This window comes from Mesoplodon mirus (assembly GCF_964341445.2).
Source record: "Mesoplodon mirus genome assembly, chromosome: 1".
Classification (NCBI taxonomy): domain Eukaryota; kingdom Metazoa; phylum Chordata; class Mammalia; order Artiodactyla; family Ziphiidae; genus Mesoplodon; species Mesoplodon mirus.
In genome coordinates this window covers 33,082,825-33,105,685 of record NC_138976.1, presented here as the reverse complement: position 1 = coordinate 33,105,685, position 22,861 = coordinate 33,082,825, and the positions used below count along the sequence as shown (strand labels likewise).

The window sequence follows — 22,861 nt, the reverse complement described above, 5'->3', positions numbered from 1 at the left end:
TCTAAATTGCCCTGATAAACAACAAGGTCCTACTGTATAGCATAGGGAACTATATTCAATATCCTGTGATAAACCATAATGGAAAAGGATATGAAAGAGAAGGTATATATATCTGAATCACTTTGCTGTACAGTAGAAACTAACACAACATTGTAAATCAACTATACTTCAATAAAATAAAATTTTTAAAAATACAAAAAAAGAAAGAAAGAAATTGCCCTAGAATTGTTGTGGAATGGTTTTCATCAAAATGGAATACAAGTACCACTGATAGGACTCAAGGTGATTTTATATGGCATATGGAGAAACATTTATTATTTTAATCATTATGCATTTATTGTACAATGTGTTATAAAACATTGAGCTAGCACAGCCAAACTGTGATATTGCACAAATTATTATGAACTTTAAAATTTTAAAGTTTAAAAAAATTTTTTAATGAGTGGATTTAAAGAAAAAGTGATCATATCATGACTGGTAGAACCTATCTATGCCAAAAAAATTTAACATAGTTCTAGAACTACTGGAAGTATAGAAAATACAACTTTAACCTGCAGGTCGTGAGCAACTGTTTTATTTAAGGGCAGTCATGACATTGGGCCCCTCAGTTTTTGTCCCCAAATGACTTTCCAAAGATTCCCAATCCCATCTACACACTCTACTTTGGCCCCACTGGATTTCACACCAGTCCACCTACACACCCTGCGCTCTCCCACTTCCATGCCTTGTTTTGCCTGGACGCACCCTGTCTTCTCTCTCTGCCAGGCCAACCTCAAGCGAATCAATCTCTCTCTCCTCTGGTCTCCTGCACAGTCTTGTGCACGATGCTTGCTATTATGACCTCGGCACCTTGTGTTACAATTTCTTTCAGGGGTGGTCCAAGGCAATGCCTTGGGTTTTTTTAATTATCTTTTTCTTTATTGAAATATAGCTGACGTGCCACATTATGTCAGTTTCAGGTGTACTACATGGTGATTTGACATTTGCATACATTATGAAATGATCACCACAATAGGTCTAGTAACCATCTGTCCCCATACAAAGTTAGCACAGCAGAATTGACTGTATTCCTTATGCTGTATATTACATCCCTGTGGCTTACTTATTTTATAACTGGAGGTTTGTCCCTCTTAATCCCCTTCACCTATTTTCCCCAGCACCCCCTCCTATTCTCTGTATCTATGAGTCTTTTTGTTTTGTGTTCTAGATTCCACATAGGCAATATCTTGTCTCCGTGCCCCGAGTCCCTAGCCTAGACCATTAAACAACTTTAAAAAGTTAATAACTTAGAAATACCACTGAGGCATGCTAGGTTGAGAAATTTAAAGGCATAAATACTTGTCTTAATCATCGGGGATCACAGGCCACAAGGAGAACATGGCTTTCCTCTCCCCACTGCACTCCTTGTACACCCCAACTAGGCACGTTCCCCTTTTAAAAGCTTCCCTGCCCAGTGCCTTCTCTTTCATAGCAGTGTTTGCAGTTTGCAATTATTTTTTGTGATTATTTGATTAATGTCCTCTCCCGGCAATAGACTGTAAGCTTCCTGTGGGCAGGATCACATCTGCCTGTGTTCACCATTGGCCTTTCAATCAACACTCAGCACTGAGCCAGACACATAGCTAAATATCAGTCGTATGAATGAATGAATGAGCTTTTCACCCTACACACACACACACACACACACACACACACAGGCTTCTAGCACCTACATTGTTGTATAGATCACTGAGTAGCCAGATGGTTGACACAGACCAGTGTAAACTCTCCTGTTTGTTTTTCAGACAGATTACAGCAGAAACATGATGCTTGCCAACCAGAAGGGGAGAAATTCAAAATGGTAAACGGAGCGTTCTCGCTCACAGGGCTCGATAAGGGCTTCACAAACAACAGGGAGCCAAAATAAGTGTGTCAAAAGTCTACTCCAGCAAAAGAGAATTGACCGTGTCCTTTCAAGAATTTTCCCAGCCAGCAAGAATAAAAAGACTTTGAAGAGGACTCAGGAAACCAGGGAATATATTATCTGTGCCGACAGCTTCTCAGAACTGGGAGGACACTGGGACCACAGAAAGAAAGAAGAAGGAAGAATTGGTGTCTTACTAAAAGGAAGGCAAAGCCACTCTAAGAATTGCTTTTGTCTAGCCAGACAACAGATTTTCTAAAAGGATCAAAGCTACTTTACCAGCTCAGTTTTCAGCAGAGTTGCAGGGAGGGTGAAGAAGAAGAAATGTCTCAGCCTTGAGAGCTAGCAGATTTGTTGCTTTTTCCCTTTCTTACTTGAGAATATCTAGGCTGATGCCATCCAGACAAAGTCAAGAATGGACCCAACCATCCAGATTAATCCTGATACTTTGGAGCCACAAGAGACTGGCTCCACTCCCTCCTCCATGTGACAGATGAAGAGCCCGATGTGCAGACAGAGCCAGTGACGGACCCCAGCTCACGCGAGTGTGAACTAGAGGCCCGACCGCCCAGTTTCGTGGTCAGGCTCACGTCCCTGCCCACCCTGCTCTGTGGCTGCCCCAGACCAAACACTAAGCCTCTTCCTGCCCCCAGCCCTCGTGCCAAACAAAGCTGATTGGCTGCAAGCTTTGCTTTCAGATCAGCCAGTTGAGGGCCATGTTTTAGCTTGGCCGTGGTCTTTATCAAAGTGGTTTTTCTATCCCGCGGGCATTCCTGAGACATCCGCACTCAGTGCCACCTTGCAAACAAGCAGTGAGCCTCTTGGTACTATCTTTTCTTAAATATCTACTGGTTTCAGGCAACCTAAACTAATCAGGTCCCAGTGGTCTGGAATACCAGGCAACATATGTTGACTGGTCCTGGAGCTCCTTGTGGGCAAGAACCATTTTTTACTTATTGGTGCAGCTGCAATGCCAAGGCTAGTGTCTGGCTCACAGCAGGGTGGCAAAATGGGAGGATGTCCAAAAACTGCACAGAAGCTGAAATTGAAGCCAGAAAGAACTGTGTTAGAATCCTTGGCCAGAGCTTACAAAGATGTCCGACCTCTGTGGGCTTCAATCTTCTCATCTGTAAACTAACACAAATACCAACTACCTAACAGAATTGCTACAAGGACAGAAGATGACCTGCGTAGAGCATCATGCATACGGGATGCTCCATCAGTAGCCCTTACAATGATGTCCTTCATCACCGTAGATGCAAGGAAAAGATGAAGTAAGGCAAATTTTTGTTTTTCGGCTGCGCCCTGCGGCATGCAGGATCTTAGTTCCCCAACCAGGGATGGAACCCATGCCCCCTGCACTGGGAGTGTGGAGTCTTAACCACTGGACTGCCGGGGAAGTCCCATAAGACAAATTTTAAATTGGTTCTTTTCTAGAAGCAAGAAATAAAGAAAAGGAAACAACAAATGCAATGACCCAGCCTGTGAGTGGTCAGACTTTCCTCTGCTATTTATTGTCAGAGCTTAGGGCCCTGCTTTAAAGCCAGCCTTGCCTTATCCCAGCTTCTGCTTCATCTCCCACTGAAGTCATAATGCTGGGCTCACTCTCTATTGACACAGAGAGCCTGTGAGTCACAAATTCAACAGGATGACTTTGCTGCAGTGTGATTGACTGGAAAATGTTCCCTCATCTGAAAAACTTTTTTTCAAGCAAATGGACATGCTTATTTTTGCAACATGGAGCGCAAGCTCTGTGTTTATTTGATGTTGGTCTCTGTGACATTCCAGCTGGGCAAGGGAGGGCTCACGACGTTCATGACCTGCCCTGCAAAGTGACATGTATTTTTCCCTCTCCTTCTTCCTTGCTGCCGACTGTTATATCTAAAGCAAACAGTCGCAGCACAATAGTTAGACTGCACTTCAATTTGGTGTTTACTTGACATTTACACAGAGGCCATGCTGGACAGCTCAGTCATTCCAGTACGGGGGCCCGGCCAGCAAGCACTGGAGTCCACTTGTGCTCAACCCCAAGCAACACAATCCTGAACCAGCTAGATAATGTCTTGAGAAGTGCTTGTGTGGCTGGGTTTTACTCTTATGCCTGAATTAGTCTATGTTAGGGGAAGAGGTGTCAGAAGGTCCTCAGCCATCCCAGAAAACATCTCCTTGATCCAGGCAGGGCAGATGGGTCTTGCTAATACCACCCTTCCTCCCTTTAAGACCAGCGCACACACTGTCTCCTCATTCGCTCTAAGACAGATCTAATCTAGTCCCCGGTGCGAAATCTCCTCAGGACTGGGCACAGATTACTCATTTGATTAACTTCATCTCCAGTTCATCCATTTCCTCCTCTGTATAATGGAATGAATGATACCTACCTCACAGGATTATTGAGGGCACACATAGGCAAAGTACCTGAGGCAGGTTGAAGTGCTTAGAAGGTGCACTGAAAATGTTGGTTCCCATCCCCTCCTGAGGTCCGTGCTTCTGGTTGCAGGAGGGAAAGGGGCTCAGGGAAGGACAAGTTATGGGGGTTCCTGTCAGTGCAGTTTGATGCAGGGAGGGAGGCTGGGACTTGACTGGGAACCAGGACACGTGTTCTATGGTCCCAACTCTGCCAGTGTGTGGCATGGGCAGTCACCTCTCCTCCCTAGGCCTCTGATTCCATACGTGCAAAGTGGAAGCCTATGATTACATTCAAACATTGTCCGATTTCCACACCCGCAAAATCTGGAGGCAGTCCAAACAAACTGCTCTACAAGGCTGACTAGCCCCAAAGCTGATATATGGAGATGCCAGTATTTCAAAGGAGTAGCAGGGAACTATACTCAATATTTTGTAATAACCTATAATGAAAAAGAATCTGAAAAAGAATATATATATATACATATATATAATACTGAATCACTTTGCTGTACATCTGAAACTAACACAACACTGTAAATCAACTATACTTCAATTGAAAATAAATAAAAACAAATGAACTTATTTACAAAACAGAAACAGACTCACAGACTTCAAAAACAAACTTATGGTTACCAAAGGGGAAAGTGGGGGGGAGGGATAAATTAGGAGTTTGGGATTAACAGATACACACTACTATATATAAACTAGATAACCAACAAGGACCTACTGTATAGCACAGGGAACTCTACTCAATACTCTGTAATAACCTATATGGGAAAAGAATCTGAAAAAGAATGGATATATGTATATGTATAGCTGAATCACTCTGCTGTACACCTGAAACTAATACAACATTGTAAATCAACTATACTCTAGTATAAAATAAACATTAAATAAAAAAACAAACAAAGAACATAATACATACATACATAAAGGAGTAGCAAGAGAATAAGATGCTAATACTCAGTGCTGGGCAGCATGCAATACCTTCACACCTGGCTAATGTGAATGGAAATGCTGATGGAATGTAAATTGATAGGAATGTAAATTTTTTGAGGAGCAATTTGATAATGGGCAATAATGTTAACCTAGTAAAACAATCTGCATAAATTGAGCCTAAGGAAATAAGCGAATACATCTAAGGGTGCACAAGGAAGTTCTGGAATAGTGAAAAATTGGAAACAATCTACATGACTATCAAAGGGAGACTGATTAGATACCAATATTAGGAACTACTAGGATGTGTTTAAAAAATAAGGTATATCTATGCATTAACACGTACAGCTGTCGGTGGTACAGTGCTAAGAGAAAATAAAAGCAAATTTACAAAGCTGTGTGCAAATGATAATTGGTATTTAAAAAATAAATTTTAATATTTCTATAGATGCATAAAAATCCTGAAAATTTGTACACCAAACTGCTAATCATAGTCATATCTGGATTAGCAGGATGTGGATTCATTTTTCTTGGAACCACATTTATTGATTGATTTTTTAAGTAGGCAAGCATTAATTTTTTAATAAAGTTATTTATTTATTTTTGGCTGCGTTGGGTCTTCGTTGCTGCAGCGGGCTTTCTCTAGTTGCGGTGAGCAGGGTCTACGCTTCGTTGCGGTGCACGGGCTTCTCATTGCGGTGGCTTCTTTTGTTGTGGAGCATGGGCTCTAAGCACACGGGCTTCAGTAGTTGTGGCGTGCAGGCTCAGTAGTTGTGGCTCGCGGGCTCTAGAGCTCAGGTTCAGTAGTTGTGGTTCACGGGCTTAGGTGCTCCATGGCATGTGGGATCTTCCTGGACCAGGGCTCTAATCCGTGTTCCCTGCATTGGCAGGCAGATTCTCAACCACTGAGCCACCAGGAAAGTCTTGCAAGCATTAATTTTTGGAATCAGAAAAAAAAAACCTACTTTTAAAAAATAAAAGGAGCAAAGGATTTTTTATTAAACACAGCGTATTCAACAAAAGTGTTTTCTGATGCTCCTTCTGATGCCCCGTTCAGTTGACAGTAACGGAATTGAAAAGGCAAAACCTACCAGGACAAAGAGAATGGGAGCTGGGATGCAATGGACATATAGACACAAACTTAGATCAGAGGAAGTGAAAAACGAGGCACACTGATTCCAAGGTGCAGGACCCTTGGAAGGCTCAGGATGTGGAGATACCAAGTTACTCAGAAAGTAAGGTGCATGTGGGGATGCAAACAGGACTATTGATTGAAAGCCTATATAAGTAGCTGTTGGAAAATCCATTAATCTATCCATCCATCCATCCACTCAACTACCCACTAATCCAGCCATTCATCCATTCAAGTAGTCAAGCCCTAAGATTCCCCCGTTACCCAATGCAACAGGATGACTACTTTCCCCCCAATTTGAGAAGAAGATTAGAGTTTTATTCACTGAGGAAACTGATCTAAGAACTCTGGATGGAGGGAAGCCCAGCACAGCTGAGGACAGGAGCAAACAAGGATGACAAAAGGTCAGGCCAAGTAAGGAGAAGTGATGCCACAGGCCTCTGTCCCCACGTGGGCTCCAAGAACACTGGCTGCCTCACTTACTTAGCTGCACAACCCTGGGCTAGTCAGGTTTTTTTTAAACTGTAAAATGGGGTTCACTTGTTAAACAAATATGTATTGAGCACCTACTATGGGCCGGCAAACTGCATTACATTCTGGAATAAGAATAAGTCAGCCAGGGCCCTTGTCCCTTGAAGCCCGCATTCTAGCGCATCAGTGGCAGTGCCAACCTCAGAAAGTGCTCAGCGCAGTATCTGGTACCGTGTCTGACAGTCGTGGTGTTAATTATTACTTTGAATGTTCCTGCTCCTTCTGATTCCTGGAGGGAGAACACGGCAGACCCTTCCAGTACTCCCAGGAAAGACAAGCTTAGAACTTTGCCAAGATTGTTTACCAGTATATAACTCTCCAGTGGTGAATTTGACTTTGAAACTCCCCGCTGTCCAACCTAAGTCTTGACTGGCTTATGAAGGGTCAAGGTCACTGTCTTTCTAGATCGGATACAGCCCAAAAAAGGCCTTTGCAAGTCACGGCACGAATTCAAAAAGTGTGATTCCCAAGTTAATTTATACCTGGCCCTACTTAACACACTGTCTTTGTGAGCTTTTAGGTGAGCTTGGTCCTTAGTTGTTGCATCTGCCGTGATGCTGGGATATCCGGTATAGGGGGGTGGGCAGAATTTTGGGAAAAAGCATTTTGGTCTTCAAACCAAGATACCACATCATCTCCCAGTGTTGGGTACAACAGAACCAATTTCAAGCTTATCAAATGGGGATAACTATGTCAGGTTTCATTGCTAGAGTGCAGAAGCTAACACTGATGGTGACGTTCACACCCAATGTCTCAGTGCTCACAACAGCTTTGTGAGGCAGGTACACTCATAGCCCCATTTCACAGACAAGGAAAGTAGAGGGCAGCTAGATGACATGCCCAAGTTCATCCAACTAGTAAGAGGCAGCACAGGGCCTGGAATCCAAATTCTTGGGTGGCCGTCCCAGCCATCTCCCTGTGCGTGTCTGCACTTTCATCCCAAGCTTTTCCTTCATCCCCATAAGCCAGTGAATTCTGCCAAGACCTCTCCTTCACTGAGTTGAAGCAAGAGGGGGCAAAGAATCAAACTCAGATAATGACACTCTAATCCACACTCACATAGACCAAAGATTCTCTTGCCTTTAAAGAAACCCAAAACAGTCTCTATTTTAATGGAAAACCGAGTTTGCTGAATGAAACACAGAACATTGAAATTCAACAGTTCAGTGTTTCCCATAAACACTTGACTCTGAAAGCTTTGTTGGGTAAGTGTAGCAATCCGAAAAATTCATCAGTAACTGACAACATTGAGTGAGTCTCTGCATAGATTACCTTGTTGAATCTCTATTATGATGCTGGAAACTCCTCTAAGATTAGGTAACTATTCTAGGGCTTTCTCTTTCAAGAAGCTTCTGATCGTCCCTTGATATAAGAAAAGCCTGTGTCTAGGTTTGAGCTAGCAACTTTGAAAAATAAATCAAGCACAATATGAGATATTTGAGGGCTGCCAGAAATTTATTTTGACCTTTTTTTAAAAAACACTGACACTGGCCATCCTCCCAGCACTCTTCCCACCAGCCAGTATATTAAAATTGATTAACAAACACAATGTTTGTGAGAAAGAGTGAACCGCAGGATAATCAAATGCATTGTTATTATTTTTTTTAAATCATTTCCTTGGCCAGGAGTACATAATGTCAAATTGGCAAAAATAACCTATCCTCTTGTCTGGCCCACAAACTGGGAAGAAAATTAAACACAGAATTGTTTGTTTCTTGTTTGCATTTCTCAGGGTGTGAAACACTCATTTTCAAACGCTCAAAATCCCTACACTTTCCATATTGCAAAAATTTGACTTCCATTCTGATTTAAACCAGGGAACCATGTTTTCCTCAGAAGGGAGGCATTGTACTGGTCTAAGAATATGAGGTACAGAAACTTTATTTTCCTTCAGTTTTACTGAGATACAATTGCCATGCAGCCCATGGAGGCTTTTAAATTAAGGAGATAGAATCTTCCAGAGTATAATAATGTTTTGCTTCTCTTTTTAATGCTAATTTTCCCTGGAGAAATTCTTCACCAGGCCAGGAAAATTTGGTGAACCAAGTCAAGGAGAAAATTCCAGGAACAGGTTTCTCTGCTGATTTGCCTTCTTTGCTGATTCATTTACTTTAAAAGCTAGATTTCTTTTCAAAAGCATATAGTATCAGGATTCTTCTTGTGGCCTTAAAAACAATCACAGTTGATAAAAGACGGTAAATGTTAGACCCTAATAATTTGTTAAGATAAATATTACTACTATGTACCTTACTCTTAAAAGATATTACGCTGTACTTAAATATTTAAAAATAAACAATCTAAAAAGAGATTTTGGTTTTTGTTTGTATTCTCTTAACATCTCAGTACAAGCTGAGGACACTGAAAAGCCCGAATTTAACATATTGCTGTCAGAACAGTTCAAGTCTTTAAGATAATCCCATTAGGTGTAGAATTTCTTTTTAAATAGCTTAAAGAATGTATGGGCCTCACATTTTTGGGCTAAGAATGTAGCTTAAGTGATCAAACCTAAAGGTTCATGAAAAAGATTTTAATTAAATTTCTGAGAATTGATTTTTTAACGTCTGCGATTCATTCTCTGCTCTAAAAACTTCAAAACCCAATGTTTGGGTTTTGAAAGGCAATGGATTTGGCTCCAGAAAAGAGTGGACACTTTCTCTGTCTGGTTTTGGTTTGGCTTTCGGTTATTTTTGTTTGTGTTTTCTAGTTTGTTTTATTACAATACCTTGGCCTGGGCTGTTCCCTCGCTTTTTGTCCAACTGTTTTGAGAGAACAGAATTATGAAGGACTTTGTTTCCTGTCTCCTTCATAGAATTTTTCAAAGAAGAGAAGTGGGTGGAAGAAGAGAAGGGACTGGAAAGCAGAGGACCGAGGCAGTGAACTCTCCACCAGAGACAGACGTTACTGACAAGATAAGGGCAGGGCTCAGGGCAGGGCTCCCAGATGAATCCTTTTACCAAGGCAGCTTTGCAGGCTCCCTTCATGCTACAATGTATACTCGCTGGGCATTTGTCCTAAAGACGCCCCAGTGGAACAGGAGCCACAAACAAGTAGCCAGATAATTGTAGTCCAATGGGTAAGTAGCATAGAGTGAGTGGCCACATGGCTTTATTAGAGCTCAGAGGAAAGAGGATGAATCTAGACAGGGACTAACAGACCAAGGGGCAATTAAGAGGGGCTCAGGAGTTTGAGGCCGTTGAGAGCCCGAGGGGAGAAAAGGCATTTCAGACGAGAAAACAGAGGAGGAAGTGCACATTGTGTATTCAGAGGCTTGAGATAACATCCAGTTAAAGTTGAGGGAGGGTGGGATCAGAGTCTGGAGATGATCCTGTTAGTCTGTCTAGAGCCAGAGTAGGAAGAGTTTGGTATATCAGCCTAAGGAGTTTGGTTTTGCTCCTTTAGGCAAAGGGGAGCTGATGGAGGGCAGCTGGGCAGAAATGGAACTGGTGGTGATCTGAACAAACTCGATTAGATCTGGCAGGGAAATTCCAGGGGGACTATGATTTTTTTTTTTTTTTTTTTTGGCCACGTGGCATGTGGGATATCTTAGTTCCCTGACCAGGGATCCAACCTGAGCCCCCTGCAGTGGAAGCACAGAGTCTTAACCACTGGACCACCAGGGAAGTCCCTCCAGGGGGACTATGGGGGAGGTGGAAGAAGAGGACAACAGTTTGGAGGCTTACAGCAGTAATTAAAAGTGATAAATGAGGAGGGCTTGAACCAAGGCAGCCCAACTTGATCGTAGGAGAAGGATAACAGAGATATTTAGGAAGAGAAGTGGTTGAACTCTGTGGATGCCTGGATGCCCAGGTCAAAGAAAATGAGGCAGGAGTGGAGGGGAATCTAGGTTTCTAGCTTGGGAAGCTGGGGAAGGGTGATGAAATATGGTGGGGAAAATTATGGTACGCATCTGAGTGGATTGAGGTTCTTGACCCAAAAGGGGATTCATGAGCATACAGCTGAGAGCTGAAAGGGAAGTCCGGCACTAAATACCTTACTTGGATGATCCCATTTATAGTCCTCATTATTTTAAGCAGTAGATACTATTAATATCCCCATTTTGTAGAAGAAAAAACAGGGAAAGTGAGGTCAAGGAACTTGCCTAGCTAGAAAGCAGCAGCGCCAGAACATGAACCCAGGAAATCTAGTGTTACAGCCCACTTTCTTAACCTCTGCACAAGACTGAGGTGGAAAAGAGGCTGAGAGTTCACCAAGACGTGGGAGTCACTCAGAGGCTGAGAAAAGCTTTGCCACCTTGAGAAAGTTGCAAGACCCTCTCCCAGTTATTTATCCGCAGGGATTTCATTTCAGAGCGATGGTTACTTAAAAGCATCTCTTGCTTTCACCTTCTGAAAAAGCAGCTTTTCCTAAGTTCTGTGGCATTTATGCACAGACACCAGGCCAGGGTGCTGCCAGGTACCCAGATCTAGTATCCAATTCTGGCTGCAGAGTCCTTCCCTTGAAACACTATGTAGCCTCTTCAATCTATCACACCCCTCCATGGCTCCACATTAACCCCTTGGCACTAATGGTTTCCATCACATCTTCTGCCAACTAATGCAGTTTGTGCTGGAAAAAAAAAACCTATCTTATAACTCCAAGGACATTAATAATTAACTTCCATACCACAAAACTTGTAGTATCAGTTTGCTGAAATAAAGTCACCAATAAGTATTTAATTCTCCTTTAAAGGGTGTCTTCCATTATTATTTCAGAGTGCAATTTAGTCATCAAACATCTACTCAGCCTTATGTTTATAAATTATATAGGGCAGGGATTTAACTCTTCTGGACCTACCTGTTCTGAAGAGGAGAGGGAGGGTCATAACCCTGATGTCACACTGGGCACCTGCCTTGAAAGAAGATGATTTGTGAACTTGAAGTTCCTCACCTCTTTTAGAAATCTGGAGCAAATCTAGAGATTTCCCTTTATGATGCAATCAGAGGAATAACCAGAAAGTTGCCTGCCACAAAGAGGCACTGGCTTCCCTGCTCCAGAAAGCTGTTTGGAAACTACAAGTTGGTTTGTTTTTTTTTTTTAAAGGGCTTCAAATGTATGGCTTTTTATTTATTTGTTTGTTTGTTTATTTTTGGCTGTGTTGGGTCTTCATTTCTGTGCGAGGGCTTTCTCTAGTTGTGGCAAGAGGGGGCCACTTCATCGCGATGCGCGGGCCTCGCTCTATCGCGGCCTCTCTTGTTGCGGAGCACAGGCTCCAGACGCGCAGGCTCAGTAGTCGTGGCTCACGGGCCCAGTTGCGCTGCGGCATGTGGGATCTTCCCAGACCAGGGCTCGAACCCGTGTCCCCTGCATTAGCAGGCAGATTCTCAACCACTGCGCCACCAGGGAAGCCCAAGTTGGTATTTTTGAGTTTCAGAATCTTCTCTTGATTATATGATACAATAATAGTGGTTTTCCAATTCATCTGTGTAATATTGTTTTTTCATTGTGGTGGTTACTTTTCTCGAAGGGGAAGGGCTACTGCCTTAGATAAATGGGAGAAAAGCAGAAAACTCCTCATGCACTGGCTACCTAAATAGGAAATTCCAAGTCCTGACAAACATTTACATCATGAAGGTGATGGCTGCCAATCAAGGCTTATCCAAGTTCAGTGCAGTTTAGGAACCTTGGCCTTGATGGTAAAGTAGATAACTTCTCCATGCAATCCTCAAGTCCTAGTATCCCAAGAAATGTCTGCCATCATAATGAAAGGAACAGCGGGAGGAGGTAGCAGGTATCTTTCTTTCTTGGTTCCTCCTTTTGAAAAGGGCAGTATTTTCATTGTTAAAGTAACTGGCTGGCTCCTATGGGGTGGGGTTGAAACCCTCCAGGCCGCGGGAGGAGGTTCGGGGTTGGGGGGTTCCTGCCAAAGCATGCCCTTCCCCCAGCGGCAGGATCTCGCAGCCATTGGCCAAAGCTGGGCTGGAGGATGGAAGTCATCCTCAAGGGCTTCCAACTCTCCGGACAGAGCAGGATTCCTGGCCTTGGCATAAAGGGTCGAGTGGATTCATTCGGGGAGCGATGCATTCCAAGAATGCTTCTGTGGTTGGCAAGGAGTGGAAAAATCAAGGATAACAAATATTCTGAGGAAACCTAATAGGTACCAGGATCGCAGGACTCAAATAAACAAGGTGACAACGACTTAAAGTACGAGGTAACTGGATCTCGATGAGGGTGAGCGCACACTGCCCAGGGCAGGGGCTTCGATCCTTTTCCCGGCCCGCCTCCTACCTTTTCTCTCCTGGGCTGACACCCGGACGGGACCGGCCGCGTTTATTGACAAGGGGGCTCGGTGGAGAGGGCGGGCGGAGCCCTGTGCTCGCCTGAATCCAAACAACACCTCACAAGCCTACGTTTAGAAAGCGATACCGAACACCACACTCACGTTTAAAAAAAAAAACAAAAAAAACCCAGCGCTGTTCGCAGAGAAGATGAGAACGAAAACATTTCCCGGCTGGAAAATTACTGATCACAAACTAAGGGGGAGTGGGGGAGGGGAGGCAGTTACAAGACTGGAGTAACGACCGCCGTTTCCTCTTCTCTGCCCTGTGGGCAGGCACGGCTGCCGCGAGCTCCGTGTGCCCTTTTCGGGAATCGGGGTCCCAGCGCACCGTTCCACTTTCTGGCACGGGGACACTTTCCAGCTAAGTTCCTTTCGGTGGGTTTGACCGCTCAGAGCCTAAGCCAAGGGAGAGCTGCCGTTTGACCTTTACCTCGCCATTTCACCTCTCTCTGACTCAGTTTTCTCATCCATAAAGTGGAAAGAGTTGCGTGCCTTGCAAAGTGCTTTGAGATTCCAGCTTGAAAGGTGTCCCCACGCCTCACGCCCTTCTCCTCTCCCCCACCTCACAAAGTGACTCTTGAGCCCTTTCACTCCCTTGCTCGCTCCTTCAAATATCAAAACTGTAGCTCCATTTCTAATTCCGGCCTCTTTCCGCCCTTTCCAGGCGGGGAACACCCCTCCTCCGGCCTTCTCAGGCTCCCGGTCCCAGCCACGCAGCGCTGGGCACCCGCCTCCTCTCTGTTCCCCCACCCCCATCCGGCAGAAGAGCCCGCGAAGAACCGTGCGAGGCAAGGCCAAGCGCCCGCACTGGAGCTCGGGCCCTAGAGCCGCGGTCCTGAGTGCGTATAAGAGGGACCCGGGCTGGAGGAGTCACGCGGATAAACCCGCTCTTCTCTAGAGCGCAGACAGCTCGACGAGCGCGTCCCGGGACCGGGGAGGGGGCGCGTTACCATCCCCCTTTGCCCCTACCGGCCTTCTCGACCGTGGGCTTCGAACCCAAGGAGCCGCCCGTGGCGACACCGACCGTCCTGGTCTCGCGGCGACCGGACCCGCGCCCCGTACCCAGAGCCCCACGCCGGGCCCGCTGCCGCCACCGCCGCCGGCGTCAGCGCGGCTCCTACCCGCCAGCTGCCGGGCTGGCGTCACAGCCCGCCGGGCCCCGCCCGCGCCCCTCCCTCCTCCCCGCCCCCACGTGCGCCGAGTTTGTTTATTTAGCTGCCACGGCAACGCGCGGGGGGGGCTGCGGGAGGGGCTGCGGGAGGGAGGAGAGAAGAAAGGGAGGGGGCGGAGCCTGGCGGCGGGCCCCAGCACACAGCGGGTAGGAGGCGCGGGGGAGGGCGGGGAGCCAAGAAGTTATAAGTAAGGAGCGCGCCGGCGGGCGCCGGCAGTTCCCCGGCCCGAGAGAACGAGCGCGGCTGCGGGCGCGCGGGGAGCAGAGGCGGTGGCGGGCGGCGGCGGCACCGGGAGCCGCCAAGTGCCCCTCCCCGCCCCTCCGGCCCCCCACCCAGCCACCCGCCCGCGGCCAGCGCCCATGGCCGCGAGCGCCCCGCGCAGCTCCCCGGACTCCGCGCCCCGCGCCGCCGCCCAGTCCGCAGATACGCGCCACCGCGGCCAGTCTCACCTGGCGGCGCCGCCCGCCAGCCACCCCGGCCACAGCCCCAGCGCCCACGGCGATAGCCGCGGCGACCGCGACAGCGGTGGCGGACGCTGCTGAGTCGAAGAGAGCGCAACCCGGCCACCGGACCTACTTTTATTCGCCTTGCTGATTGTCTATTTTTATGAGTTTACAACTTTTCTAAGAACTTTTGTATACAAAGGAACTTTTTTTTTAAAGATATCTCCCTTTTATATTTAATCCAAAGAAGAAGGATCTCGGGCAATTTGGGGTTTTTGGTTTTGGCTTCGTTTCTAAGTTCCTTTTTTTCCCTCTTCGTTGACTTTGGGGTTCGGGTACCCCACTGCTTCGGACTCCCAAGGATCTTCTGGGGCCCCACATTAATGAGGTAGGTGCGGCGCGGGGCGCAGGGAGGGGTGAGGGCCGGTGGGACGCGCCAGAGTGGCAGTCGAGAGTGTCCCCTGACTCCTGCCTCTGTGTGCTCCCCACCCGGCCCACAGGCAGCCACCTGGCGAGTCTGACATGGCTGTCAGCGACGCACTGCTCCCGTCCTTCTCCACGTTCGCGTCCGGCCCGGCGGGAAGGGAGAAGACACTGCGTCCAGCAGGTGCCCCGAATAACGTGAGTGTTGCTCCGGGCCTTTGGGATCCTCCGGTGGGCTTCTGGGGGTGGGGTGGGGACGGGCGGAGCCCTGGGGTCACCGAGAACCACCGGACGACGGGGAGGAGTGGCCACCGCACGGGCTCCGCAGCCTTCCCGGGATGGCTTCCGCGCCCTTGTCTCAGCTATACATGCGTGTGGTCCCGACGCTGTGGAGCCTCCGGGGGTGCACACCGGGTCCGCACATATCCCGGAGCGTGCAAGCGGCAGGGCGGGAGGTGTCTGTGTACCCAGACGCTGGCTGGGCCAGAGTGAGCTTGGCGCGTAGGCGTCCCCTTGGCGAGGGCGCACCGAGAGAGCCTCGGTGTCCCAATTCCGGGGCGGCGGGAGCGTCCCCAGGATCTGGCGGGGGAGGGACCCAGGCTGGCGAGCCGCGGCGCTGGCTAACACGCAATCGGGCAGACACTACATAATATCCTCCATATCGACGCACTGCCTCTCCTCGGACCCGGGTGTGGGCCATGACTGCAGCGCTGGCACCCGGAGTCCCCGGGCGCTTCCTGCCTGCCCGGTCCCCGTGTCTAGGCGGTGTAGGCGCGGCGGGCCCACCACTACATTGGGTGGCAGTTAGGGACAGCACTGACGGTCTCTCTCGCGTCCTGTCCCCGCAGCGCTGGCGGGAGGAGCTCTCCCACATGAAGCGACTTCCCCCGGTGCTTCCCGGCCGCCCCTACGACCTGGCGGCGGCGACCGTGGCCACCGATCTGGAGAGTGGCGGAGTCGGCGCGGCTTGCGGCAGCAGCAACCCGGCTCTCTTACCCCGAAGGGAGACGGAGGAGTTCAATGATCTCCTGGACCTGGACTTTATCCTCTCCAACTCGCTGTCCCATCAGGAGTCAGTGGCCGCCACCGTGTCCTCGTCGGCATCAGCCTCATCCTCGTCCTCCCCGTCGAGCAGCGGTCCTGCCAGTGCACCCTCCACCTGCAGTTTCAGCTATCCAATCCGGGCCGGGGGCGACCCGGGCGTGGCGCCGGGCAGCACGGGCGGCGGCCTCCTCTACGGCCGGGAGTCTGCACCCCCTCCGACAGCTCCCTTCAACCTGGCGGACATCAACGACGTGAGCCCCTCCGGCGGCTTCGTGGCCGAGCTCCTGCGGCCCGAATTGGACCCAGTGTACATTCCACCGCAGCAGCCGCAGCCGCCAGGTGGCGGGCTGATGGGCAAGTTTGTGTTGAAGGCTTCGCTGAGTGCCCCTGGCAGCGAGTACGGCAGCCCGTCGGTCATCAGTGTTAGCAAAGGCAGCCCGGACGGCAGCCACCCGGTGGTGGTGGCGCCCTACAGCGGCGGGCCGCCGCGCATGTGCCCCAAGATCAAGCAAGAGGCTGTCTCTTCGTGTACCGTCGGTCGGTCCCTAGATGCCCACTTAGGCACTGGACCCCCTCTCAGCAATGGCCACCGGCCTCCTGCCCACGACTTTCCCTTGGGGCGGCAGCTCCCCAGCAGGACTACCCCGACCCTGGGTGCCGAGGAACTGCTGAGCAGCAGGGACTGTCATCCTGCCCTGCCGCTACCCCCGGGCTTCCATCCCCACCCGGGGCCCAACTATCCTCCCTTCCTGCCCGACCAGTTGCAGCCGCAGGTCCCACCGCTCCATTACCAAGGTCAGTCCCAGGGATTCATAGTTGGGGCTGGGGAGCCCCGCCCCGGTGGGGCACACGGGATGACGCTGACCCCACCTTCTTCACCCCTAGAGCTCATGCCACCCGGTTCCTGCATGCCGGAGGAGCCCAAGCCAAAGAGGGGGAGAAGGTCGTGGCCCCGGAAAAGGACGGCCACTCACACTTGTGATTACGCAGGCTGCGGCAAAACTTACACAAAGAGTTCTCATCTCAAGGCACACCTGCGAACCCACACAGGTAGGAGGCCAGAAGCCGCGAAAAGGAGGGGGGCTGGTGTCCAGCCTCATCGGCTGACTACGGACACTCCTCAGGGCCTCCCTTGGGATGTGGGGCGCAGTCTATCTTCTCCATCTCCTGGATCACAGGAGAGAAAGCAAACCGGCGCCTACTATTTTGCTCAGGAGCCTTTTGCTGGGTGGATGGTATCAGTGCTTGAAAATGCAGTTTTGTTAGGCCTTTGAAAGGCAGGGAGATTCCAGGCTGCCTGTGGGCCTCTTCTAGCTTGAGCAAACCATTGCCCTTGTAATCAAGAAATTATACTTTGCAAAAAAAAAAAAGGAAGAAAAGAAAAAGAAAAAGAAAAGAAATTATACTTTGCAGTGCAAAAGCATGGTATTTTTTTAAATCAGTTTTTTGTTTTCTAGGCTATTTTTATTGATTTTTCCTTACCCAGTTTCACCCCTCCCCCTTTCTAGTCTTAACAATTAGGTTTTATTTAAATCCCAAGGACTTAATGGTTAGGCTTGCTGAGATTCTGGTTTAAGATTCTGGTTTAAGATTGCAGAGAATTTGTTTGTGGATGTAAGTAGGTATATAAGGTCATTAAGGCATAGCAGTCATGAATAATGTTGGTGCAGGAAACGTGGCCTCCTCTCACGTTTTAGAACCGATTCTAGTGGGATAGGATGTTACTGATTTGGACTAGGAGAGGCACTAGCAGCCATAATTTCTAAATTCATCTCCTCCACAGCGATATCTTAGTCCAACAGAAGTATAGGTTTAAGTGGTCTTTGTTTTCTGTGATAAGCTATCTAACTTCCCCTAAAAAAAAAAAAAAAAAAAACAAGAGCAAAAAATTCTTATATTCCTGCTTTACGATCTAAAATTTAATCTGGCCTTAAGAGGTATAAAGACTTCCTGGATCCTTTCGGAATGGGGTGCTTGGGGAGTTGGTTGAATGTTCGGCCTCTATGGCCAGTTCTTAATTCTTTCACAATCGCTTCCAGTGGCTTTATTTTCCTTTTCCAGGTGAGAAACCTTACCACTGTGACTGGGACGGCTGTGGGTGGAAGTTCGCCCGCTCAGATGAACTCACCAGGCACTACCGCAAACACACCGGGCACCGCCCCTTCCAGTGTCAGAAGTGCGACCGGGCATTTTCAAGGTCGGACCACCTCGCCTTACACATGAAGAGGCACTTTTAAATCCCCAAACAGTGGATATGACCCACACTGCCAGACGAGCATTCAGTATTTTTTACCTTTCACACTGTCTTCCCGGTGAGGGGAAGAATCCAGCTGGAAAGCACTACAATCATGGTCAAGTTCCCAACAAGTCAACGTGTGAATGGATCATCAGGAGACATGAGGAAACCAAATGACAAAGAACAGATGGGGTCTGTGACTGGATCTTCTATCATTCCAATTCTAAATCCAACTTGAATATATATTCCTGGACTTACAAAACGCCAAGGGGGTGACTGGAAGTTGTGGATATCAGGGTATACATTAGATCCGTGAGTTGGGGGGAGGGGAAGACCAGAATCCCTTGAATTGTTTCGATGCAATATAAGCATAAAGATCACCTTGTATTCTCTTTGCCTTCTAAAAGCCATTATTACGATCTTAGAAGAAGAGGAAGAAATTCAGGTACAGAACATGTGTTTTAATAGCCTAAACGATGGTGCTTGGTGAGTCTTGGTTCTAAAGGTACCAAATGAGGCCAAAGTTCTCAAACTGCTGCATACTTTGACAAGGAAAATCTATTTTTGTCTTCCGATCTACATTTATGACCTAAGTCAGGTAAATACACCTGGTTTACTTTAACCTTTTTATGCAGACAGTCTGTTATGCACTGTGGTTTCAGATGTGCAATAATTTGTACAATGGTTTATTCCCAAGTATGCCTTAAGCAGAACAAATGTTTTTTTCTATATAGTTCCTTGCCTTAATAAATATGTAATATAAATTTAAGCAAACTTCTATTTTGTATATTTGTAAACTACAAAGTAAAAAAATGAACATTTTGTGGAGTTTGTATTTTGCATACTCAAGGTGAGAAGTAAGTTTTAAATAAACCTATAATATTTTATCTGAACACTGTTTTTGGTTTTTGGTTTTCCCCTTGAAAAGCACATAACAGAAATTGCAGTTTAAACCCAGTGGGTAGGCATGTGAAAAGCACACCAAAAAGCCAACTTTATCTCGACAGATTAAAAGAAGACTTTTTAAAGACTAAAACTTACCTGGTTCAGGTTCCTCTTTCAAATGTACTTTAAAAAGTGCATGAAAGCAGTTTCCCTACCTATGAACTTCCAGGTAGAAACGGCTCAATAATTCTTCAGTTTGCTCAGTTTAATACAAGAGTAGTTATACACGTTCACATTTTGAAAGATCTTTATGGTTTGTCTTTAAAATTAAATGAAAATATAAAAGTCTCTCTTTCGAGGCCTGCCCTTGCACTCAGAACAATTTATGTAACAAAAGAACCTCCCCACAGCGGAAAACCCCAAGGAACATGGTTCCACAGTGCCCTCCTGAGGATTAAAGGATTCACTTATGCTTTGTGTAACAGATACATTACTTTTAGTTATAGCCCCCAAAGAGGGCAGAACCAAAGTTTCTAGCAGATTTTTAAAACTTCGTCAGTCCTCTGAAGGTAAGCCAGCCCCATTGTTTCAGCTGACTGAAACTAAAGAGGCAAAAATGACTCAGTCACAAAACCAAGTTAAAGTAAATTCAAGTAGATTTTAAATGGTGTTTTTGTAAGTTGGTAGCATATTTCTCAAATTATTAAAGCTTAAAACTTTGCGGTGGATACCCAAGAATCTGAAGTTCATTTGTGGCTGTCACAAAATGGAAAAAGCATTTGTGACACTTGTTGACACTATATTTGTAATGGTAATGTGGGTGACTCATTAACATTGTCAAGCAGACAGAAGCTGACTGACATTTTCTTTAGACTGCTTATTACCTATCCATTATAGCTAGTGTTTCAGAGGTGTGTTTGCACTGTGGGTACATTTTATAAATGGAATGAAAAACAGAAATTCATAAGAGGCTCATGGTGGATCAACAAAGTATTTTCCTTGGCTTTTAAGAGTCCAGCATGACTGGAAAACATGGCATGTGTCTTAGCTTAAAAGAAAACAGGTGCATCAATAGGATGGAATTTTATGTGGCCAAGAGCATATTCAAAGCATATTTAATGACATGAAAAATGCTCATGGTATGTTAAGTGGAAAAAGCAGGATATAAGACTATAAACAGTATGATTCCAATTGTATAAGTTCAAATGTGTGTGTGCATTGAAGGAGAGAGAGAAGCAATCGAAAATTAAGAGAAAAGACTGGAAGGAAACACCAAAATATTAATACTGGTTTCCTCAGATTAAATTTTCTAGGTTCCAAATATTGTCAAGTAAGTGTCTATTTTAAATGGAGAAACGTTTTAAAAAGAGTACTGGTGCAATTAAAAGCTATTTATTTTAAAAAGTGCAATTAAAGCTATTTAAACAAAAAGCCTACATTCTAATACATTATTTTTGTATTAAATTGTGGTTCCTGCTCTTGGAATCCACCTTTCTCTTATACAGAGGTTTCTGGCACATAGTTTGTGTATGGAAAGTGTTTATCAAAAAGTTCTACCGTTCTCATATTCACTAAGTGCCTAGCATCTCAGGTAGAAGAAACATCATTCACAAAATATCAAGACATTTTAAATGTATTCAAATTTTTCTGATGTCATAGGGAAACATCACTTGCATTAACTTTTTCTAACCTGAATAAGAAAGCTTCGGTATCTAAAATGAGGAAGATTTTCCAAAAATGTAACAGGACAAAATTATTCAAGATGCACAAATAGCTAAACTATTTAGTACCTATCAGTTCTGAGCTCCTAGGTGTACTGTCATTACTGCATTACAGAGCTGTTTATACTGTATAATAAAGAGTACCTAATAACTGAGATGCCTGCTTATTACATTTTTCTCATGACATTTAATTTTATATGTCCTAGATTTTAACTTGTGCGCACACACACACAGGATTAACAACAGTGTTTCCTACACATCAACAGACTTTCAGTCTCTCTCTTTTCCAACAAAATGCCTTTTCCAGCAAAATATTCTTTCAACCTGAGAACCTGTTTGACTCCTACTGTCTTGTTTGGGTTTGTTAAAACAAAACAGGAACCTTCACCATCTCAAGTAGGATAGTTGGGGATTAATCCTCTTCCTTTCAAAAACTGTTCCAGTTTTTAGAAATAAGCAATGTTATTTCATATTTGGAGATTCACGATTTTTACATATAATTTCTTTACATATAAGAAAGTCCAGGTAAGTCAGTCCTTATGCTATGGAAGCAAGTCTGCAGGGAAAATACTAAAACAAGCCGTGGTGGTACCCACTGTACTTTGATCTATGGGGATATCTAAATTTAGCAGCCTATGCAGCCACCTGTTCTGGCTTCTGAAGCTCCATTCAGCACAATAAGAATTTGTAGTCCTTATTCGCTCTCTTTCTCCCCACCTTCACCCTTCACCCTTCTCCCTCTCTTATAAAACGCATAGACAGCATCCAGACCTACACAAACTTTTTTTGTGTATTTATTATTTTGTCATTTTATTTATTATTATATATTAACCTTTTATGTATTTTATTTCCTCGTCTTTTCTTAGCACCTTTTACACGCTATTGTATAGTGACATGTTTTTATAGCGATAAGCCGAAGCTATGTACTTCCTAAAGGTCGTTTATGAAACTATCATTCACTGTTCACATGCAGAGTACTCAGTCAATAATATTTCATGCAAAACCACCAAGAACTCTCTACATAATGAATGCTGTGGAATATATCACGGAATGTTCTACCTGTGAAAATGCAGAGAATACAGTTGCAATCAGAACGCTGTATAAAGTTTTTTCTTCACATTAAGTGAAACTAAAATGAAAGTTGAGAACAGACGCCCTTTGGAAGGCTTTACCTTAAACAAAAAAGTAAATTTTGAGTAAATTTCTCACCATCTAAAAAACTAACAAATTCTTAAATCCTTCTGAAGTACCTAGGGGTTCAGTGCCCTGGTCACAGTCAAAACACAAAGGAAACCAACTGCTAAAATGTTAGCATAAACACAGAAAATCTTTCAGGCTGGTGTCTAGGCTACCATAGCCAGCTGATTCAGTTGAGGGGGAGGAAATGCATGGGGTAGGAATATCAGTCAAATTGCTTCTCTGGAAATATGAACATAGGGAGCCTATCTTTTTAATTGTTTTCCACGATGCCAGTTCTATAATATCACTTTTTCGAATTGCTTCAGTCTTCTCAACACCCTAAATGAGTCAGCATGTTGCAACCCGTCTTCCCAAATGTCCTGTGCCACTTGTTCTTAAAGGAAAAGGAGGAAATAAATATAAATCTAATTTAATAGCAACGACAGGAAATAATTCACACTTCCAGAATCCCTTTGACATCTGAATATACCTCCTAGAACATTTTTCATTGATACAACACAATAATTATAATGATATCCCAGAGTATGAGGGCCATTTGCTATCCTTTTGTGT

The 22,861-nt window shown here is 45.8% G+C and overlaps 1 protein-coding gene across 2 annotated transcripts; it reads left to right on the top strand.

The window, feature by feature from the left end:
* Positions 1 to 14,582: 14,582 nt before the first annotated feature.
* On the top strand, positions 14,583 to 19,396 carry KLF4 (KLF transcription factor 4). 2 transcript variants are annotated; one of them, XM_082615186.1, is made up of 5 exons: positions 14,583 to 15,188; positions 15,301 to 15,421; positions 16,072 to 17,062; positions 17,153 to 17,317; positions 18,329 to 19,396. In XM_082615186.1, exons 1-5 carry the CDS (start codon positions 15,184 to 15,186, stop codon positions 18,502 to 18,504), a joined length of 1,458 nt encoding a protein of 485 aa, XP_082471312.1. In that variant the 5' UTR covers positions 14,583 to 15,183; the 3' UTR covers positions 18,505 to 19,396. The 2 variants fall into 2 exon arrangements, with proteins under 2 accessions (XP_082471312.1, XP_082471311.1); XM_082615185.1 differs by having other exon boundaries at positions 16,072 to 17,317.
* Positions 19,397 to 22,861: the final 3,465 nt, after the last annotated feature.